The sequence below is a fragment of the Lichenostomus cassidix genome, chromosome Z (genome assembly GCF_008360975.1).
Source record: "Lichenostomus cassidix isolate B80296 chromosome Z, HeHo_3.0, whole genome shotgun sequence".
In the NCBI taxonomy this organism is placed as follows: Eukaryota; Metazoa; Chordata; class Aves; order Passeriformes; family Meliphagidae; genus Lichenostomus; species Lichenostomus cassidix.
This window is the reverse complement of record NC_139511.1, coordinates 23,758,499-23,776,856: the sequence shown is the minus strand read 5'-3', so window position 1 is coordinate 23,776,856 and position 18,358 is coordinate 23,758,499. Positions and strand designations below refer to the sequence as shown.

The window sequence follows — 18,358 nt, the reverse complement described above, 5'->3', positions numbered from 1 at the left end:
AATGCACTCCAGGGATAACTCCTTGATTTCAACAACCCACAGCACTTTGCAACAATTCTCAGTGCTACCTGAGGCCACCTTTAATGTGGCAGGCCATGGTGACCTCCTCAAAGAGGGTACCCACTGTGTCCTGAACTCAGACCAATTATTGCCACTGGCCCCAGCTTGACAGCCGTTAGGAACAGGACACAAAAGTTGCACATTTATTAGCCTGGAACACCTCTAGTGTAGAGACTGCTTCATTTTGCACAGGCAAGCATAAGGTGTTAGGCAGTTAAACCACTAGTCTAGAAATAATGAGATGTAAAATGAAGAGCTGTTTAGCCAACAGATGATGGAGCCTGCAGCTGTTTACATTTAAGATTAAATAAACTCTTACTCTTGCTCTCATATATTATATCCTAAATTAACTGAGATAATAAAGTCTCAAGAATCCCCCCTACCTGCAAAGTGTAACTTATGTAGTAGCACAGACATGGCCACGTGGACAGGAGAAAAGCAGCACAAAAAGACCAGAGATCAATATCAGCACAGCCACAGCTGCAGGGTGATTGAAGAATGGGCACTGCACGCTGGGCAGAGCTGAAATATGTCCTTCAATACCTGTCTGTATACCATAGTAACAAGTTCTTGTTCTGTCTTTTTCAGAACATCAAAGATATTTAGTGTTGCTAATCTCTGTGTCTCCTTGGCTTGGCACACTGTATGTGCTGGACACCAATTTAACACAGCAAGGACCATCATACTGATCCCACCTTCCAGGAGAGTCAGGGTGAGCACTACAGCAAGGTCAACTTCAAGTTTGGACACCAGTGACAAGTTTCTCAAGAATATTAGTGATTTATCCACATCATCTGTAGTAAGATCTGCTGGGATAAACAAGTACTTGTAATATTTTAGCTCCACTGTGTTAACCACGAGGAAATGAAAGAGTGTTCCACAAGCAGAACTGTAACACAAGCGAAGTATATATTAACATATTTATTTTTCTTTTCCATAGTCTCAGAATAACTGAGATATCTACATTGTTTAATAAAAGGAAGAAAAAAAAAAAGCCAGCTAGAGATGAAGCTGGAATCCCCAAGTGTTGTTAGCTTAGCTTGCCCTCCACTTCTTGATATTGGTTTAAAAAAATCCCTTTTGCCAAGGTCTGGGCCAAATCAATGCATAAACATTAAATGTGCCATCAGCTAGCAAAGCTTTTCAAATTGGTTTTCCTTTCTATAAGCCTGCTCATAGAAAAGTTCAAGCAATTTTAAGCAATTTTAAGGCACTTTGTTTTTATGTAGCTCTGGGAAGCAACTCTCGATTTCTTCAAGAGCTAAGTAATTGGAATATACTTAGACTTATTAGCTAAACCATTAACAGAAGTTACCATCATCAAACATCTAGCAAAAAGACTGAAACATACTGATCATATGATTTGACAAGTTAATTAAAAGCATTTAACAGAATCACATTCTTCTGCACCAGTCTCCCAGGAATATCTGACCTTCACACTTTTACAACAGCTTTTCCAAGATTTTCCCCCTTTAACATTCCAATAAAAGCCATCGGCATGTTATCAAATCCTTCAGTGACTTGTTCATGGTACTTCACTTTTCCCTGTCAAAAGTAAGAAAGGAAATTCCTGAGTTTTCATCCACCAAAATCGAATAAATTGGAACAAAATTTTCTCCAGCATGTATGTTTCATTTGAAATATGCAGCTGGCATGCACCAGTATAACTGCAAAACTAGGTGGGCTCTTGTGAGGATCTGCTTTTGTTGTAAAAGCTTCTACTTGGAGTCATAATAGCAAGCAAAAGTCACTGCTGTAAAAACACACCAGGACAGATTTACTGCTACTTGGTCCCCAAACAATTAACAGGTAGGGGATCATTTCCCAAACACCAGGCCTGTCTCTACCCATACAAAACTATGGAATTGCAAGTCCAATGATCAAATGCTGATCCATCCCAAATCCTCATGTTTGTAAAAGCTAGAGCCTCTTAGCCTTCAGTGTTCACATTCACAAACTTCTCACAGCCATGAACCAATTTGGTTACTAACTCAGCCTCCATCCAGAAAAATAAAGTATATGAAATTTTCTGTTAAGTCCCTTTAAAGCCCAGCTTCAAATTCCATAAAAACATCCATTCTTGCCAGTAATTTCAGCACAGTAATACAATGGAAATCCTGGCTCATACTACAAATGACTGAATGAGAAACACACGAATTAGTCCAAATATGAAAATCTTCATTATCAGATAAGTGTTTTGAATTATTCTGGAAGCATTCTTCTTCAAAGCCTACATGTATTCTGGAATATATGTCTACAAACTAATATTCTAGGTCTCAACAAAGCAGAAGGGATCAGGCATATTTACTATGGTTAAAGTATTCCCCAAGAGACTCAAAGGTCAAGGGAGACGCAAAGTGTCATGCTGGGACACCTAAAGAGCTGCAACAAGAAATCTCTTGCAAAGAGGGAATCTGCAATGTGAGTACACCTTACAGAAAACTGCCTGCTGTGATAAAAGCTGCAGTTTCCCCACCCATTTCTTCCTTAATGTGTTTAGTCTTTTCCCATTGTCCTGTTTTCCCCACCCCACGTGGTCCTGGTCACTCCCTCAGGTTTTCCCTGTTGGTTCCTGTACCCTAACTCTGCCCATGTACTGCCCTGTGCCCAGGGGTCACTGGGCCAGTGTGCTGTCCCCACCCCTCTGTCTCCCTAGAAAGCTCCTAACCCTCTGACATATTGTTGTCTATGCACATGGTCTATGCACCACGTGTGTCTATGCATGTGGATGTCTGTGCACATGTGTCTGTGCATGTGGGGTCTTTGCCCATGAGGCATCTCTACCTCTGGGAGGTCATTGGCCACTGGTGCAGCCATGTGAATAAAACCTTCCTTGGACACTGTGCGTAGACCTTCCTCGCCTCCTTTATCACTGCCGGTTGCGAAGAGCAGATGAAACCAGAGCTAGCCTTATGGCTCCCTGGCCGGTGAGAGCGCAGTGTCCAGCCCTGGGACAGAGGGTTTGGTGCACTGAGGCGCTGAACCGGGCTGGGTAGAGATGCTCTCGGGTAAGGTCTGCCATAATATCCTTGTAAACCGCAACAACTGCTCCTTCTTTGCTTACCTCCATGACCCACTTTAGCAGAGCCTTCACACCTTCATCCCGGCGGTTGCTCCATCGGGTCACAATAAACCCTTCCATTCGAAGCTCTTTGAAGATCATTGGAACCTGCACATAAGGCCCTGCAAGAGAAAGGAACCAGCAAGCCACCTGAAATATCAGTTTAATTCAGAATAATTCATAATGCATAAAGTGAGATTTTAGCCAATAAACACCACTGTATCACTGTGTTTCAGCCAGAAGCAACGGATACGTTTTTCCAAACAGAATTTCCAGGACAAAGACCAAAGACCCGTAGATAGACAGCCACCTAGGCAAACAAAGGCCTGATCTGTAAAGCTGTGGGGCTAAACATGTCTGAAAACAGTTTAATTCAGAAGTGGCCTCAACTTCACCTGAGGGACTTCAGCTGAATCTCAAAAATACTGTTTTAACAGCTTGTTTGATAGTCTGCCAGGCTCTCATGCTCTAACTCCCAAAATTTAATTTATAAGCCCTAGAAAACAGTTTCCTCAATCACAAAAATGTGTGATAGTCTCCTCATTCCCAAAAGCCTGTTCCATTTTTTTAGGTGATCTGAGAGTCCAAAGCAAGTCAGTTGTCAAAGAGAATACAGTCCTCCCAGTTCTTCTAGAAGGCAAATTTGGAAAACCTAATGCTATTGAAAATTAATATTAATTTCAGCCACATTTCTCAGCAGTCTCATTAGTAGCTCAAATCTTATGGGAAAAAGAAACCAAAAACCTTAAGCTGTGTCATCTAAAAACCTGAGGGAAAACCATTATCTCATCTTAAAGTATACACTACTGTGTAAATGGCATCATGACACCACACCTCCCTTGTGCTGATCTCTATCTGCTTAGAACCCTGTGGAGTCCCGTTTTAAGTATTTTAGCCACTCCTTCATTTCTAATAAGCTGATGTTAAGCAGAGATTGTGCACAAAGGAGGAGGGGTGCATGTACACTGTGCAGGAGTGTGGTCCCAGTGTCCCACACCAGCAGTTATTTACCCAAATGTACACATATGTACACTTAAATGGCACGGGGACGCAAACAGTAGACTCCCATTGTGTCTTTCTGCCATCACCAAAGAGAAAATCAATTTTGACACAATAAAGCAGGGCCACACCTTTCTGAGGCACAGACTCATTGTACTGAGAGATGGCTCCACAGACTGCAATCCTTCCATATTTCTTCATCTGGTTGATAGCAATACTGGCAAATTCTCCACCCACCTACAAGAACCAGAGCACGTGCAGCATTAGAGACAATCCACTGTTTAGCACTGACTGCCAACATCTGCCAACATTGCACTGTTGGCACCTGTTGCACCAACAGTTTCAATCAGGGGGAAGTGACTTTCACTACCCCAGACACTTGGTGGCTGCAGAAACCCTTGCACTTTACACAGCATTGTGAGGACTCAATCTTACTCTTGTAAAAATTAGTTATGAATGTAGCAAATCAGTTTTAATTCCAAATCTGCTTTATGAAGCTTGGTTCAGGAGCATGAGGTAGGACCAGCATGTAGATCCCTCCTAAGGGTGCTAAGAACCACCACCCCTGCTTTTCCCACACACCAGTCTGCACTTCTACATCTTCACATTGTGTTGATGTGAAGTTTTTACTTAATGGTTCTCATCTCCAAAACAGGGATGTGCCATGATAAGAAGCTTTTAATGGTGGAAAGCTGTGAGAAAATATACTGCTGTGTATACTGCTATATTTTGAGCTCTGCACAAAAGTTGGAAGTAAGAATGAAAGGAATGGATGTGACCATAAAACCTATTTAAGGCCTTAGCGGCACAGGACATGAAATTTTGAAGGCTAATGCAATATGTTGGGAGTTCCTGCCACAGAGACAAGAAGCACTTTGCCCTGACACCAAACATTCCTCTCAATTGCCAGAGAAAGGCGGAACCTCGTGACCTTCATCCCTGGATTGGCAGACACGCTGCTGAAGGAAAGACATGCTGAAGAGGTGATGGCTTCTTTTAAACCAGGTAGCTGGCCAGGGAGTTTTAGGCCAGTACATCAGCTGATACCCTTGTGGCCAGGTACTATATTATCAGCTATAATGTATATGTCAGCTGTAGTAGGAAATTAAAAGAGCCAGGGCTGGTTCTCTGTCTTGAAAGTGAACTGACATGAAAGTGAACTGCATCCATACCATTAAACTTTCTTAGCCTTCAAAACAAGATGCTGACATTCAAACAGCCTGTCAAGAACAGTACACAGTCCCCATTAATTCCAGCTATATTTGGGAGATGTCAGAAACGCTCTGTGGACTGCTCCAGTAGTTTTGCAAGTAGGCCTTGCTATTGTTTTGTTTACAGGTACCAATGTAGCCCCCCATGACCACATAATGTGGGGCCATTCACATTCACTCCCCTTCCAGCAATAGCAGAGAACTAGCCAAAGCGGCCCACTGTCCAAAGTGGGCCCAGGAATGGACTGGATCAGTTAAAATGTTACTGTGACACTCATCTCCCCAGAATGTGCAATGCTTTTTAGAGAGTGAAGTAAAACTCCTCTCTCTCCATTCACAAACACTGCCAGCAATCCAGCTTTGCCTTTTGGGTTTTGGTTTTTCTGCTAGTGTCCAAGTCAGCTACAGAAATATGTGTGGAAAGGGAACAGGAAAGCAGTAAGCTCCTACAGAGACCACTGCTTGATGAAATGGATTTCAGTACTGTGTTCCTGGTGCAGACTTCAATTAGATGTATACAACATTGAGTTCCTGCTATAGTTTAAGGAAAATGACAGCTACCCAAGGTGAGGCCTTCTCTCTGAACTTACATTGTCAAAGAAACAGTCATAGCCATCAGGAGAGGCTTTACGCAGTGCTTCATCCAGAGATTTAACAGTCTTGTAATTAAAGGCTTCATCAAAGCCTATTTTTTTCAGATAGGCAACCTTGTCATCTGAGCCAGCACAGCCAACCACTTTGCAACCCTGCAAGGAAAAGAGAAAAACATTTCTAAACATCCCCTAACAACATAGGCTGCCACTCAGAGACTGCTAGGTGAAGGGCTCACCATTGGTCAGGTCATTGTCACCATATGAGCTCCTGAAACATTCAATTAGATTTGCCATGTCTTCAGGAGCTTTTCCATCCCAAGACCCTAGTGTAGACATGCCTTCAGGGATGCTTGTCCTACTGATCATTCATGGTCTTCTTGCCCTATTCTAACAGCTAAGGCTTCTCAGCAGCAAGCATGAGCAGCTCAAGCCACTCACCCCAATTTTAGCAAGCTGTCCCACCACAGAGCCCACAGCACCAGCTGCAGCATTAACCAGCACCGTCTCTCCTGGTTTCATCTTGCAGACCTCCAGCAGACCAAAATATGCAGTGAGCCTGCAAAGAACAGGAAAGAATGCTCACTGAGGAATAAAAGATGACAAGCACAGAGATGTGACTTGAACCACATTGAACCAAGATATTGTCACAACCAGGACAAGATTAGGTTTTCCTATTTTTTGAAATACAAAAATTAATCCAAGCTTCTTAATTTGGCTTTTTCACAGCCATCCTATAGAGAAACCACAGATACACTGCTGGAAAAGAGAATGTTGAGCCAGAAATCTCTCTAAGGTGCAAACAGCTTTCATTGTGCTCATAAGTCAAAAACAGAAACTCAACTCTGTAAGGTGACAACTCAGTTACATACTGGAAGAGATAGTAAATCCAAATTAGACATAGGTCAGTGTCCTAGATTGCAATATAGATGTAGTTAAGTATTCTATTACCACCAGCTGTGGGCCGTTAGCTGCTATCAGCTGCTAATGACCCACTCCGGATGACAGACAATGGGCCATCCGTTAGCTGTTACCAGCTGCTAATGACCCACCCCGCATGACAGGCAATGGGCCATCAGGGACCCACCGTGTGACTCATGGACTTATCTCATCCCATTGTGGGATACTCTGCCCAGGAGGGAGGAACCAGGTGTTCCCACATGGATATAACCTGGCCTTGGAACTGCCTGAGCTGGCCCTGTCTACTGGGTTCCCAGAGGACCAGAGCTACCACTGGATCTTCAGCTGGAGACTAGACCTTCACAGGATCACCGCTGCAACTGGACTACTTCAGTTGGACTGCTACTACCACCCTAACAGGGTGTTAGGTTGTATCTGACTTTGTCAGTGCTTTTCCTTGTATTATTTCACTTATTTTTAATTTCAATCTTGACTTGTGATCTCCCACTGGTTTGTTTTCAAACCGAGACAGTCAGTTGCCAGTTGGTACCTACCAGACTGAGGCAGTTTAAATGATATTCATCACAAATCAAAGCTGGCAGAAAAAGATAAAAAGGGTAAGAAAAACTGGCTGAACCGATGGGCTCACTGCTCCTGAGGACTATTGTGCATAGCTATGGCTACTGGGTGAAACATAGCATCATTAAAGTTGGAAGAGACCTTCAAACTCATTGAGTCCAACCTTTGAGTGACTTTCACCTTCTCAACTAAACCTGAGCACTAAGTGCTTCATCCAGTTGTTTCTTGAGTGCTTTCAGGGATGCTGAGTCCGCCACTTCCTAGAGCAGCCTGTTCCAATGCTTGACAATCTCTTTTGTGAAGAAAGTCTTCCTAATGTCCAATCTGAACATCCCTTGATGCAGCTTGCGTAACAAGTTGTCCTGTCACTTGTTACCTGGGAGAAGAGACTGACCCTCACTTGGCTACAACCTCCTTTCAGGTAGCTGTAGAGAAGAGTAAGGTGTCTTTGAGCCTGCTTTTCTCCATGTTAAAGTCCAGCTCCCCCAGCTGCTTCTTATCAGACTTGTGCTCCAGATCCTTCATCAGCTCCATTGCCCTTCCCCAGGTATGCCCCAGCACCACAAAGTTGTTCTAGTAATAAGGAGCTCAAAACCAGAAACTGTACTTCAGGTCTCACCAGTGCACCAGTAATCTGTAGGAAGCACTAAAATAGCTTATTGACTGGCCCAGAATTCTAGAAAACTCTTCTTCTGATTTCTAAATTCAAGCTTAGAGCTTCCCATGTGGTCTCAATTGAAAGGATTAATTGAATGCTCCACAAGACATCTGGAAAAAACATGCTTCTTTGACTGATTTTAAAATGAAATCTGAGAAGTTCTCCATCACACACAATTTTACAATAATTTTGAAAGCCTTCCAGGTCATTAGGACTGACTAAGTCCTGATCTCTCACAAAAACTACAGAGAATGAGATAAGAAATGCAAGCAGATGGCTGAGTGACTCTGATAGTAAACACAGATTCCAAAGCACAGCAGTTCCGTCTGCTCTAGTGCAATTCAAAGGACATCTATTTTGCTGCATGATAGAGCATTTGTCTTTTGCATTTTGGAGCTGATGCTGGAAATACAGTGATAGCGACAGAGCCCAATCAGAAAAAGCAGACTAATCCAGGTCACAGTGAAGTTTGAGACCTTCCACTAAAGTTAACACAGACTGAACTAAATTCTTTTCAGCTCTTCCTGGATTGTCTTCCTGACTTATTACAGCTCCTCAAGGAGAAGCACAATAATCTCCAAGGCAAATCTCCTTTGATTTAGAGCATGGGCCAAACTTCAGGCCCTGTACAGGGTAAAGGCATCCCAAAGCTCAACTTTTTTACCAGCGTGAGCAGCCAACATGCTAGTAGAACAAGACAAAGGGCAAAGGTCATAAAGATAGGCAGAAACCTCTTGCACACTAAAATCCAGGAGACAGTTGCCTTTTCATCTCAAAACTTACCCTGGCATGCCAACTGTTCCAAGAGCTAGAGATTTGGGAAGTGATTCTGGCCAACTGGAAGGAAGCAGTTGCAGGTCTTTCCCATCAGAGATGAAATGAGTTCTCCAGCCACTGTTACCCACGGCATAGGTACCCACTGTGAAAGCAGGATTCTTGCTTTCTACAATCCTGTTTCAAAAGAAAAAACAAACAAACAAACAAACACACACCCTGTCAGAAACAAATAAATTCTCGTTCTTCCATTCTCCCTGTAATTCAGAAAATAAATATTTAATGTCAGGATTTTTAGCCCATACCTGCTGATACTGTAGGTGTCGATTGCCTTTCCTGAAATGCCCACAGCCTCTTATCACAAGGGAGATACTGGTAAGATGATTTTAGATTCAGCCCCACCCACAATAAATCCAGTTTTCTCAGATGAGTGCCAACTCTTTCTTGGACTAGCACCACTTTGGTATGAGCTCAGACTAGGCTTCCGTGAGTTAGAATGCAGGAAAGATGATGGGATTAAAGCATGGAATGGCAAGGAGTTGCTGATAGGCTGTCTGTTCTCAGACAACCTGCACCTCTTTATAGTTCCTGAAGATGGAACGTCCTGGCGTAATGAAACCAGATAGAAAGCAGTATCTAAAATCAGGGAGAAGTCCATATCAGCAGTGTCTCTATGCCAAATGAAAATTCAACTTTCTTAGCTCTACAGGAAAAAAGTGTTAGAAAGAGGTAGATAAGCAGTTTTGAATTACTGGAAACAGTTGACCTTCTGTTTAGCAGACTCGGTTTTTAATTTATCCCAGTCCTCAATGTTCCTGCAGAGAAACACAAGAGTCAAAGGCCACAGATGTTCCTAGGCAGCAACTTATAGGCAGCACAGCAAGAACAAGCTGACAGAGGGAAACATCTGTATAGCTAAATTACCACAAGCTCAGGAAAAGGATTTATTTAAGGTTATATAACCCTTTGGCTAAAACTGTATCTTCCGTGATGCTCAGGTATTTTCAGCTGGAGTAGATAGCATGCATGGTTGCAGGCATGCAGCTACTAGCACATCAGGTCTTAAAATGTGAAGTTAACACTTGTGGCAAGTACAATGGTTGGTCCTTCATACCTATAAAAACTACCTCTGAAGACATTATCACCAAAAACAATATATAGATTTTATCAGAACCCTAAATGGTCTCCACAAAGGCAAAAGACCTTCTTAGAGGAAAAACACGTTCCAACCAGTTACAGATAAGAATGTCAGTAGCAGAAGTCAAGGATAGATAACATAGGCTGCAGATGTCTCAAGTGTCAGCAGACTCCTCTTGAGATCCACCATGTGCATTGGTAACAGGAACTAAAGATCTTACCTGGCAACCTGTGTGCCTATCATAATGTCCCCTTCCTTCATGTCCCTTCGACTGTAAGGTCTGTAACAGAGAAAAACACAGCTTACTGTATGCAACTTTAATAATGTTCAAGACACACTATGAAGTAGTAGCAACCATTTGACCCAGAAAGAGAATATCAGCAGTACTGTTGAACAGATCACAAATAGCTTGTCATTGTAACAGCATAACCAGGTGTTTTCCAGAGCCAGTTACTCGAGCATTCTGGGCAGGAGCATTGGGGGGATGATAGCAATAATCTTCGCAGCATAATCCACCACTACAAGAAGGCTGAGACTCAGAGAATTATCTCTGACATTAGCATCCACCAAGCCTCTTCAAACTATCCAGTCTCCCTGGTAGCTTCAACTACCATCCATTAACATGGTTAATCAGCAATGTCCAGCTTAGGCTATGTGTCCTTAAGTACAAGGCTGCAAAGATAAATTAAGCGGGAGCTGCTACAGGGCTGCAGTCTCATTTGAGCACATTGCATTCCAGTCGAAGACATGACAAGGAACAGCTGATTCCAAGAAAAGTCTAGGGCAGCAGAAATGTTACCCCAATATCTAGCTAAATCTGGCACAGCTCCATATTTTGAGCCTTGTAATTAACATGCATTTTATAAAAAGCAGATAAAGGCATTGGGACTCTGGCTACAGGGGGTGCTGCCAGTACATGCTGTTTTGAGGTTTAAGTGGCAGATTAAATGAGGTGCTTTAGCCAGAAATTCAGAAAGGAGAAAAAGGTATACCTCATGTAAGGATCAACACTGAGAAACACTGATTCAAGCAGTAACTCTGCAACAAAAGACAAAGCAAATTCCTCAATATTAGCAATGCACTAGAGCATAGTTTCCACAAGTCAGTCTTTCAGCTAAATTGATATGAACTCCTGACAGCTCAAAACCCCATATCCCATCTTTACTTAAGGAAAACCTACCAGAAACAACCACTACATTTGTTAGTTTTGGGTTATTGGTATGATGTTGCAAAAGAAACTTTCTGCAATGTACCTTTAGCAAACTGTCTTTTTTTCAACCCTGCAATTTTGCATCTGTCTCCTTTCTCGACAGAAGGACCAAGCAGCCAGAATCTCTAAGCAAAACTCTAATTTAATTTTTATGCATATATAAAATGTCATCCCATGATTCAGCCAGAAGAGGGTGGTAAGACACCTTGGCACAGGTCAAATACAAACTACTTGGCTGCCTTAAAAAGAAGGCATTAGTTTATCTTTTTAAGTACCCTAATCCACTTTACTGTCTCTAATGACACTAGTTCTTAGGAAATACAGCATTAAACATGTTTTAAAATTCTCATTCACACAGCACTTTTAGCTGTTCATCTCCACCTGCTAATATTTTTCATTGACTGTGCTGCTGTGGTCAAGCTAGTACAAACTACAAATATATTCAGATGTAAATACCTTCCCATTACTCGAGAGTGAGCAGGAAAGCTTTGTAACATAACAAGGAAGGCCATTGCCTTTAAAAGTGCCACTGTGGTATGAATTTATGCCACTTCTTGCTTTAGGGATTAAAATAGGAAGGAAGGAATTACTCCATGTTCTTAAACACCCACAGGCATGACATTTTTAAGTGTATCTGCAAATGTAAGAAAAAATCAGTTTTCAAACATTCAAGTTGCAAACATAATCATTACTTTATTGCAACTCCTCCTGCATTCCTTTTAAAGAGTAGCAAATTTTGTAAATGACAACTGGTGGGATGATGTTCAAGACCATATGGTACAAACATCCATGTGAAACCAAAAATCAAAGTTCATTCTTTTCTAAACAGCTCTTGCTGTGGATATAAGTTATCATACTCCTTATTCTTTTCAAAATAAGAGGAATACAGGAATAAAAACTGTCCCTTTTTGTTTTCTATTTACATTCATCCTCTCTTGTTGCAACCGACCAAATAAGATAAGGGCTGGCAAAAAAATAGATTTTGAATGCAGGCAGAAGTCTTGCCGTGTTGTTTCTTGAAACAGAAGACCAACTTGCATTGACTCAGGCCCTGACATCTTCCAGCTGCAGGCTCATTCCCAGTGCAGTCACTCTGCTCTCCCCCACTATTATCCTCAATGTTTTTCCTATCAGCATAAAATACTCTACTGAAAACCTATTGCTATAGGGTGTCATCTTCATCATCTTTTTCCAAAGGATTTTGCAAATTAAAGTAGATAAAAACCTTTTACTAGTAAAATGTTAGGGTTTTACTACAGTTACCTCACTGGTTCTGTGTCACAGTCCACTTCTCTCTTTCTAAATTAAACAAATTCTGTTTTCCTTGCTGCTATTGGTTTCAAGCCCATATCACTTCGGCAATTTTCTCCAGTAAATTTTACTTGCAAACACAGTTGAATGCCTTTGTCATCAGGCAGCAAGTGTGATTAGGCGGAATGAAACTGTGAAAGGTATGCAGCAATTGCTGTGTATTGGACTTAGAAGAGCTCAGTCATTATTTCTAAGGGTATTATCAGAAGCTAACTGTATCTTTGAAACCACAAAACCAATCACTTGTTCTTCAGCAATTGTCCCTCTCCCCTAAGGTCATCCAAGTTTTTGAATGTACAAGCCACAGAAACATCCGAACGGTTTTATAGATGCATGGCCACATATCAGCAATCAGATAACCTCTGGAAAAATTAGTAACAGGTAGCACTTTGCTCACCTCCATCCTTTAGATTTGGTAGCTCTATCTTTTTCAGGTCAAAGTCGCTGGTTTTGGGAAAACCATCAAAATGTTTCTTCAGAACCCACGCCTTGGCAATCACCATCCTGTGCAACCAACACAGAAAAAGCACATCTGTCAAAGCGATGCCAAACAGTGCTGGGCTGCTCATGGGGCTGGTTTAGATTTCATGAGGCAAAACATTTATCTCCATAATGTGCCATCACAACAGAAAGCCTCCGTTTGCTTCTGTGGTAATATCGCCAGATCAAGAAAATGTCTGAAAAGCCCCTTCATTGCTTTAGCAACCCAGAAATTCCTACGACTTGCCAAACCCCACTGACTGCTGGCAGCAAGTCCTTGTGTGGTAAGTCAGCCCAAGCAAAATGTACAACTCCCACTCTAAAGATATTGAAGCAAGAAAATCTACTCGTTTTAGGAGAAAAAAAAATGCGTTAGGCAAAAACCACAAAAAACTTAAGTCTGTTGCCCCCATTACCTGAGGTGTCTACTAAACCTAATGTTTTACAAGCTTGAACCAAAGTGCAAGTGAGAAAAACAAAAGTAAGCAAGACCTCTTTCTGTGACACTTATCCTATTGACAGAAATGCTACTCCAGTTGCCACGCTCAGGGCTTGAACTGGGAGCACATTGTCACCAACATTTTCCACAAAAGGGAGAAACAAACAAATGACTTGCATTAATTCTATCCTCAGAGGCCGTTTTCCTTTCTTATTCCCAAGTGTATCAACAAGGACAAAGAAAGAGAAGGCTATACTTAGAGCAGGCGGGTGGAAAACTGTGTCTTCTGCTGACAAATCAATAAACTTCTGCGTCCGACTCAGTCGGTGGCTCCTTCAGTCACACGCACCTCTAACAGGCGAAAATGTCAGCTTTTATGGGCAGAGCAGGTACCGCCCTCAGTACACTTCCCCAGGAGCAAGTGTAAACCCTCAGTAAACACAGCCTAGGGCGCACCCATTGTGATTCACCTTCCTCCTGTTAAGATTTCATATCATCGCTTCTGACCCCTCCCCTAGTTCAGTGCCCAGCCAGCTGCACAGATACGCTGTAATGCACACATAGCTAAATGCACAAACCCCGTGGTTCTAGAAACCGCAAAATACTGCAGTGTGGAGACCAAATCTATCCACCATAACAGGAGTTTCCTCAAATCACATTTTACTCGTCCAGCCCTGAAACTCTTAAAGAGTTCTGCCTCTGGGGGAAAATATCTAATTAAAAATTAATGGCAGTTTCATTGTTAAATTCATTATTTAACACAGCAAATGGCCCACACATTTGCCACTCAAGGCGCGTGCTCTGGCGTGTTTGCTGTTCCCAGCTTGTGTGGCTAAACCTCTATCGATGAGCCACCTTAAGAAACAATAGCAAACTTTGGCATTTTGCCCCAGCTATGTTGCAATGAGGTACGCAGCAGGGGAGAAAACTCCCTCCAGCGTACTGTCTTCAGCTTTTGTTCTTGTGAAAACACACAAGTACAATATGAAGGTTGAAAATTGTAAAGAAGCCAATACATAGTGGCGTGTTCAACTACAAAACACGTGAAGACAGAAGTACTAATTAGTAACAAGGAGCTGAAAAAGAAAAATAAAAAAGCAAAACATATTTATTAAAGATGCACATGCAAGGACCAGGGAGAGCAGGGCAAGCTCTCCACTATTTACATAAACGAGTAAGTCAGCAAATCCAGAAACTAATCAGCACTCAACAACTTTTCTGTGATGAAACACAGGTATTCCGTGTTCCTCAATGACAAAGAAACACAACACAAGTGAAGGTTTCCTGCACCAGAAGTTTATGCTGGGGAAATCACGTTTCACAAAATAAAAAAGATATCATAGAAATGAATGTCAAAGCATCCCACAGTCGGTAAGAGAGCAGCCAAAGCCAGCATTTGTATCTGCTGCCATACGTATTTGCTTTGGTATCAACAGCGCTTGGCTGTAACAAAAGATACCATGACACTGCAACAACAACAAAGCAAAGCCAGAAAATAGGTTTAAAGGAGCAAAACGTGAGTTCAGAGTAACACAAAACTGATCCCGCTCACTGGCTTACACCCACAGGCATTGAGAGGGGTTTGTCCCACCTGTGAGTCCTGCACTCAGATAAGTGCTCCAGCCAGGAATGACCAGGGACAAAGGGATGCTCGTTAGGCTGGCACCCATTCGCTGATATGCCATTTGTACCCCGAGGGAGCCAAAAGTGATTCAGAAATGCTTTGTCTCCCTTCCTGTCCCACGTGTGTGAATCATCGGTATTGACTCCTTGCTTTTTGTCTCTTTTGTCTGTGTGTCTCCAAGGCTCCAGCCCTGTTGTTTACTTTCCCACCATCATATCTTAATAACTTGAGTCTTCATGTTTGAGTATGGGAACTAGATACTTGCTTCAGGCTGTCCTTTGTTTCCCCTACCTGACCCTCTCAAATATGCTGTAATCATGATGGTCTGCAAATCTATATGCCATGAGTACTGGCCATCTCTGCCTCTCTTCTGTGCTTCCATTCTGAGACCTCCCATTCACACGAATCCCCACCTTCCTATCAAAAATCTCTGCTTTTTGTCATGCATGGATTTTTTCAGCAGAGAAATGATCCTGCCTAGGAACAATATGGAAAGACTAATTTCACGGAACTTTTTTTTTTTTTTTTTATTTAGGCCTAATTTTGGAAATAGGACAAATTTTCTGCTTTTATCTTTTTCTACTGAAATCACATCATTATAGCCACTTCAAGGCTAAGAGCCTTTTCTATAGGTTATAAAACAAAAAGCCCCAAACCAAACAGAAAACTGAACAAAGACACACGCTTAATTAATGCATCCACAAACCAATTTCCAGCTTAACAGTCCAAGATTATTTCGTATGTTGAGATATAAAATCATAAGAAGTGGTAAGGACTATATTGCTTAAGCATATTAAGTAAATCCACAGGATTAGCAGCAGTGATGCAACATTTGTGGGATCCAGTTAAATCTTACTGGACTAAGTGAGTCATAGCCACAATCTCAGCTCCAAGAACAGTAACCTGCTCTTGTAAACTGTAAAACGACCTTGTTAGTAGGTTTGATTAATATATTTCTTTTGACAGCATCTTAGTTATTCAGGAGTTTTGTGATTTTTAAAAAAATTTGTAATGAACTACGTTTAATTAGTTTAAAAAATGTTTGACTGTGATTTTAGCTGGTTTTGATTTAGATCTCTATTGGCTGATTGTCAGTAGAAAACCCTCAGAAACTACCTCACTGCACCTGCCAAAAGGAACTCCATGGACCCATACCCCTTAGAGAACTTAATCAATAGTTGAAGAACAAAATTCAATAAAGTACTGTTCAATGGTTATCGTATAACTACAGATTAATTATAGAACAAGAAATTGTCATAGAACAAGAAAGATATCTTGAGAAAATGAAGGAGTCAAAGGTCTATACACCCCCGAAAACTTGATTAATATATTACAGGTGCAGTAAAGGAGCCATTTCATAGTTGAATACACCCCAGAAAACTCAATCAATAATAACTGTCTAACCAGGACAGTAAATTAAATAAAGTGTTGTTTAGCTGAATAAATCTTGGGTTATCCATTAAACAAAGATATATGAAATGTTCTGGTAGTAATTAAACAAAACAAAACACATATATCATGATGCAATAAACTGGGCAGATTTTTGAGAGTGTCTATAAAAAGTCTTGGATATTATAGTGTACATAAATGCCTGAAAATTGTTTCTTTGAATATGGCAAAATTCAACATTAAACATTTCTTTGTCTATGGCAAATAAATTCCCACTATGTTCCAAATTTTGACTCAAAATTGTTATTAGAAATGTTCACCTAACAGCTCTTTGCTGTTAGATTTAAAACTCTTTGTTTCACTTCTGTGTGTTTTCTGTATAAAGTGTTTCATAGACCATTACAATCATTACAGTGAAGAGACTGCTTTGAAAACTTGAGAAAGAACAGCCCATGACAGTGATAAAAAGATGCCTTTAAAAATAAGGTGATGCATTTCTGCTTGATTTTCTTACTGAAGAACCATCAAGACCCTTGCTGAAACTGAAGTACAAGTCAACATTTACTCAGATGTCCTTCAAACCCTCCTTGCCCTCTGGTCTAGTTATCAAACCAAGTTATCAATTAACAAAGACTATCTAGGAAAGAAGTAATGGATTGGGAAATCTTGTCTCTTTGCACTAACATTATACATAAAAAAGCAAAGATCCTGTCTGTGTTCAGATGCTGCAGTTGATGCCACCTGTAGCATAGCTGAAAGCAAAGCACCTTTACACATTTTTCACAGGTCACACACACTTCATAGGTCAGTACCCAAAATCAGCATGGGTAAGGAGCCTCACAGTTCAGGGGAAAATGGGAGAGAAAGGAGAGGTGAAACTGGAATTCCATAATACATACTAGCAACTAGAAAAGGTCAGGAATAAAAGAGACAGACAAGTCTGAGAAAATTTAACTAGATTGGTTGGAGGATGAAGAGCTAGTGATGACACCTGAAATCTGGGAATCTTCACATTGAAGAAGCAGGAAAACAGTAAAGCTCTCAAGGCAGCATGAGTCAAACCAGAAAAGTTTCTTAAGTACCCTCAGCTGTTACTCATCACTGGTGTGGTATGGTTTCCTAGCCTGGACTTGCCCAAATCTAACCTTGAGGACAAAAAGGTTGTCAGTTACTAATGAATTCAACACAAATTTTGGGCTAGCTTAACAGTTCATCTTCCTGACAGTCACGATTTGCAGGTATCATTACGGTACTTTTATCTCCATTCTGAAGAAGTTACACCTATGCTCACACACACATTGGAAAAAAAGGGTATGATTAAAAGTTGAGTAAAGTGTATCTCTCAGACATAATTAGTTTGTAGATGGGTGCTGAGGAGAAATTCACCCATGACCAGAATAGCAAAGTTCTTCAAGTAATCATCATCTTATCCATTTTCTTCCCCCGGATCTAATTCTTCTGCAGCATTTCAAAGAAAACTTCCAGCAACCAGCACAAGGGACAAATACCTAAAATAAAACAATAACCCACAAAAAAACCCCAACAAACATAAAAGGACTTCTTGGCAGTAGATAGTGCCGAGGGAGTTTTAATCCAGAGGCTACCTCAGGATTTCGCATTCACATACAGGGATTACCCATTACCTGGGAGTGAATATGGCCTCAAATCCTATGTGCCTACAAATTTTAGCAAAAATTACCTGTTCCTCCCCTCTGGCTTAGTTCTTACAATGCTTTCTCAATTGTATTTTCTTTCGCCCTGCGGTAAAACAAAGTAAATGCAAGCCACTCCCATGCTACTTTTGGCAGAGACTGTACTGCAAATATCCAAGCAAGCATGACACTGCATTATGAAACAATAAAGCTGGAACTTAATTTCTTATGCAAGACTATCAAGCCCTGGAAGAAGGTCAAAGATTGGAGTGAGTCATTACTC

The 18,358-nt window shown here is 41.3% G+C and overlaps 1 protein-coding gene across 2 annotated transcripts; it reads right to left on the bottom strand.

The window, feature by feature from the left end:
* Positions 1 to 966: 966 nt before the first annotated feature.
* PTGR1 (prostaglandin reductase 1) lies at positions 967 to 18,141 on the bottom strand. Of its 2 annotated transcripts, none has more exons than XM_085042072.1 (10): positions 18,123 to 18,141; positions 12,889 to 12,995; positions 10,963 to 11,008; positions 10,191 to 10,250; positions 8,842 to 9,009; positions 6,363 to 6,480; positions 5,922 to 6,077; positions 4,252 to 4,357; positions 3,125 to 3,243; positions 967 to 1,605 (listed from the first exon to the last, which is right to left on the bottom strand). In XM_085042072.1, the coding sequence occupies exons 2-10, from the start codon at positions 12,992 to 12,994 to the stop codon at positions 1,495 to 1,497; spliced, it is 990 nt and encodes a 329-aa protein (XP_084898198.1). In that variant the 5' UTR covers position 12,995; positions 18,123 to 18,141; the 3' UTR covers positions 967 to 1,494. The 2 variants fall into 2 exon arrangements, with proteins under 2 accessions (XP_084898198.1, XP_084898197.1); XM_085042071.1 differs by lacking the exon at positions 18,123 to 18,141 and adding an exon at positions 13,667 to 13,821.
* Positions 18,142 to 18,358: the final 217 nt, after the last annotated feature.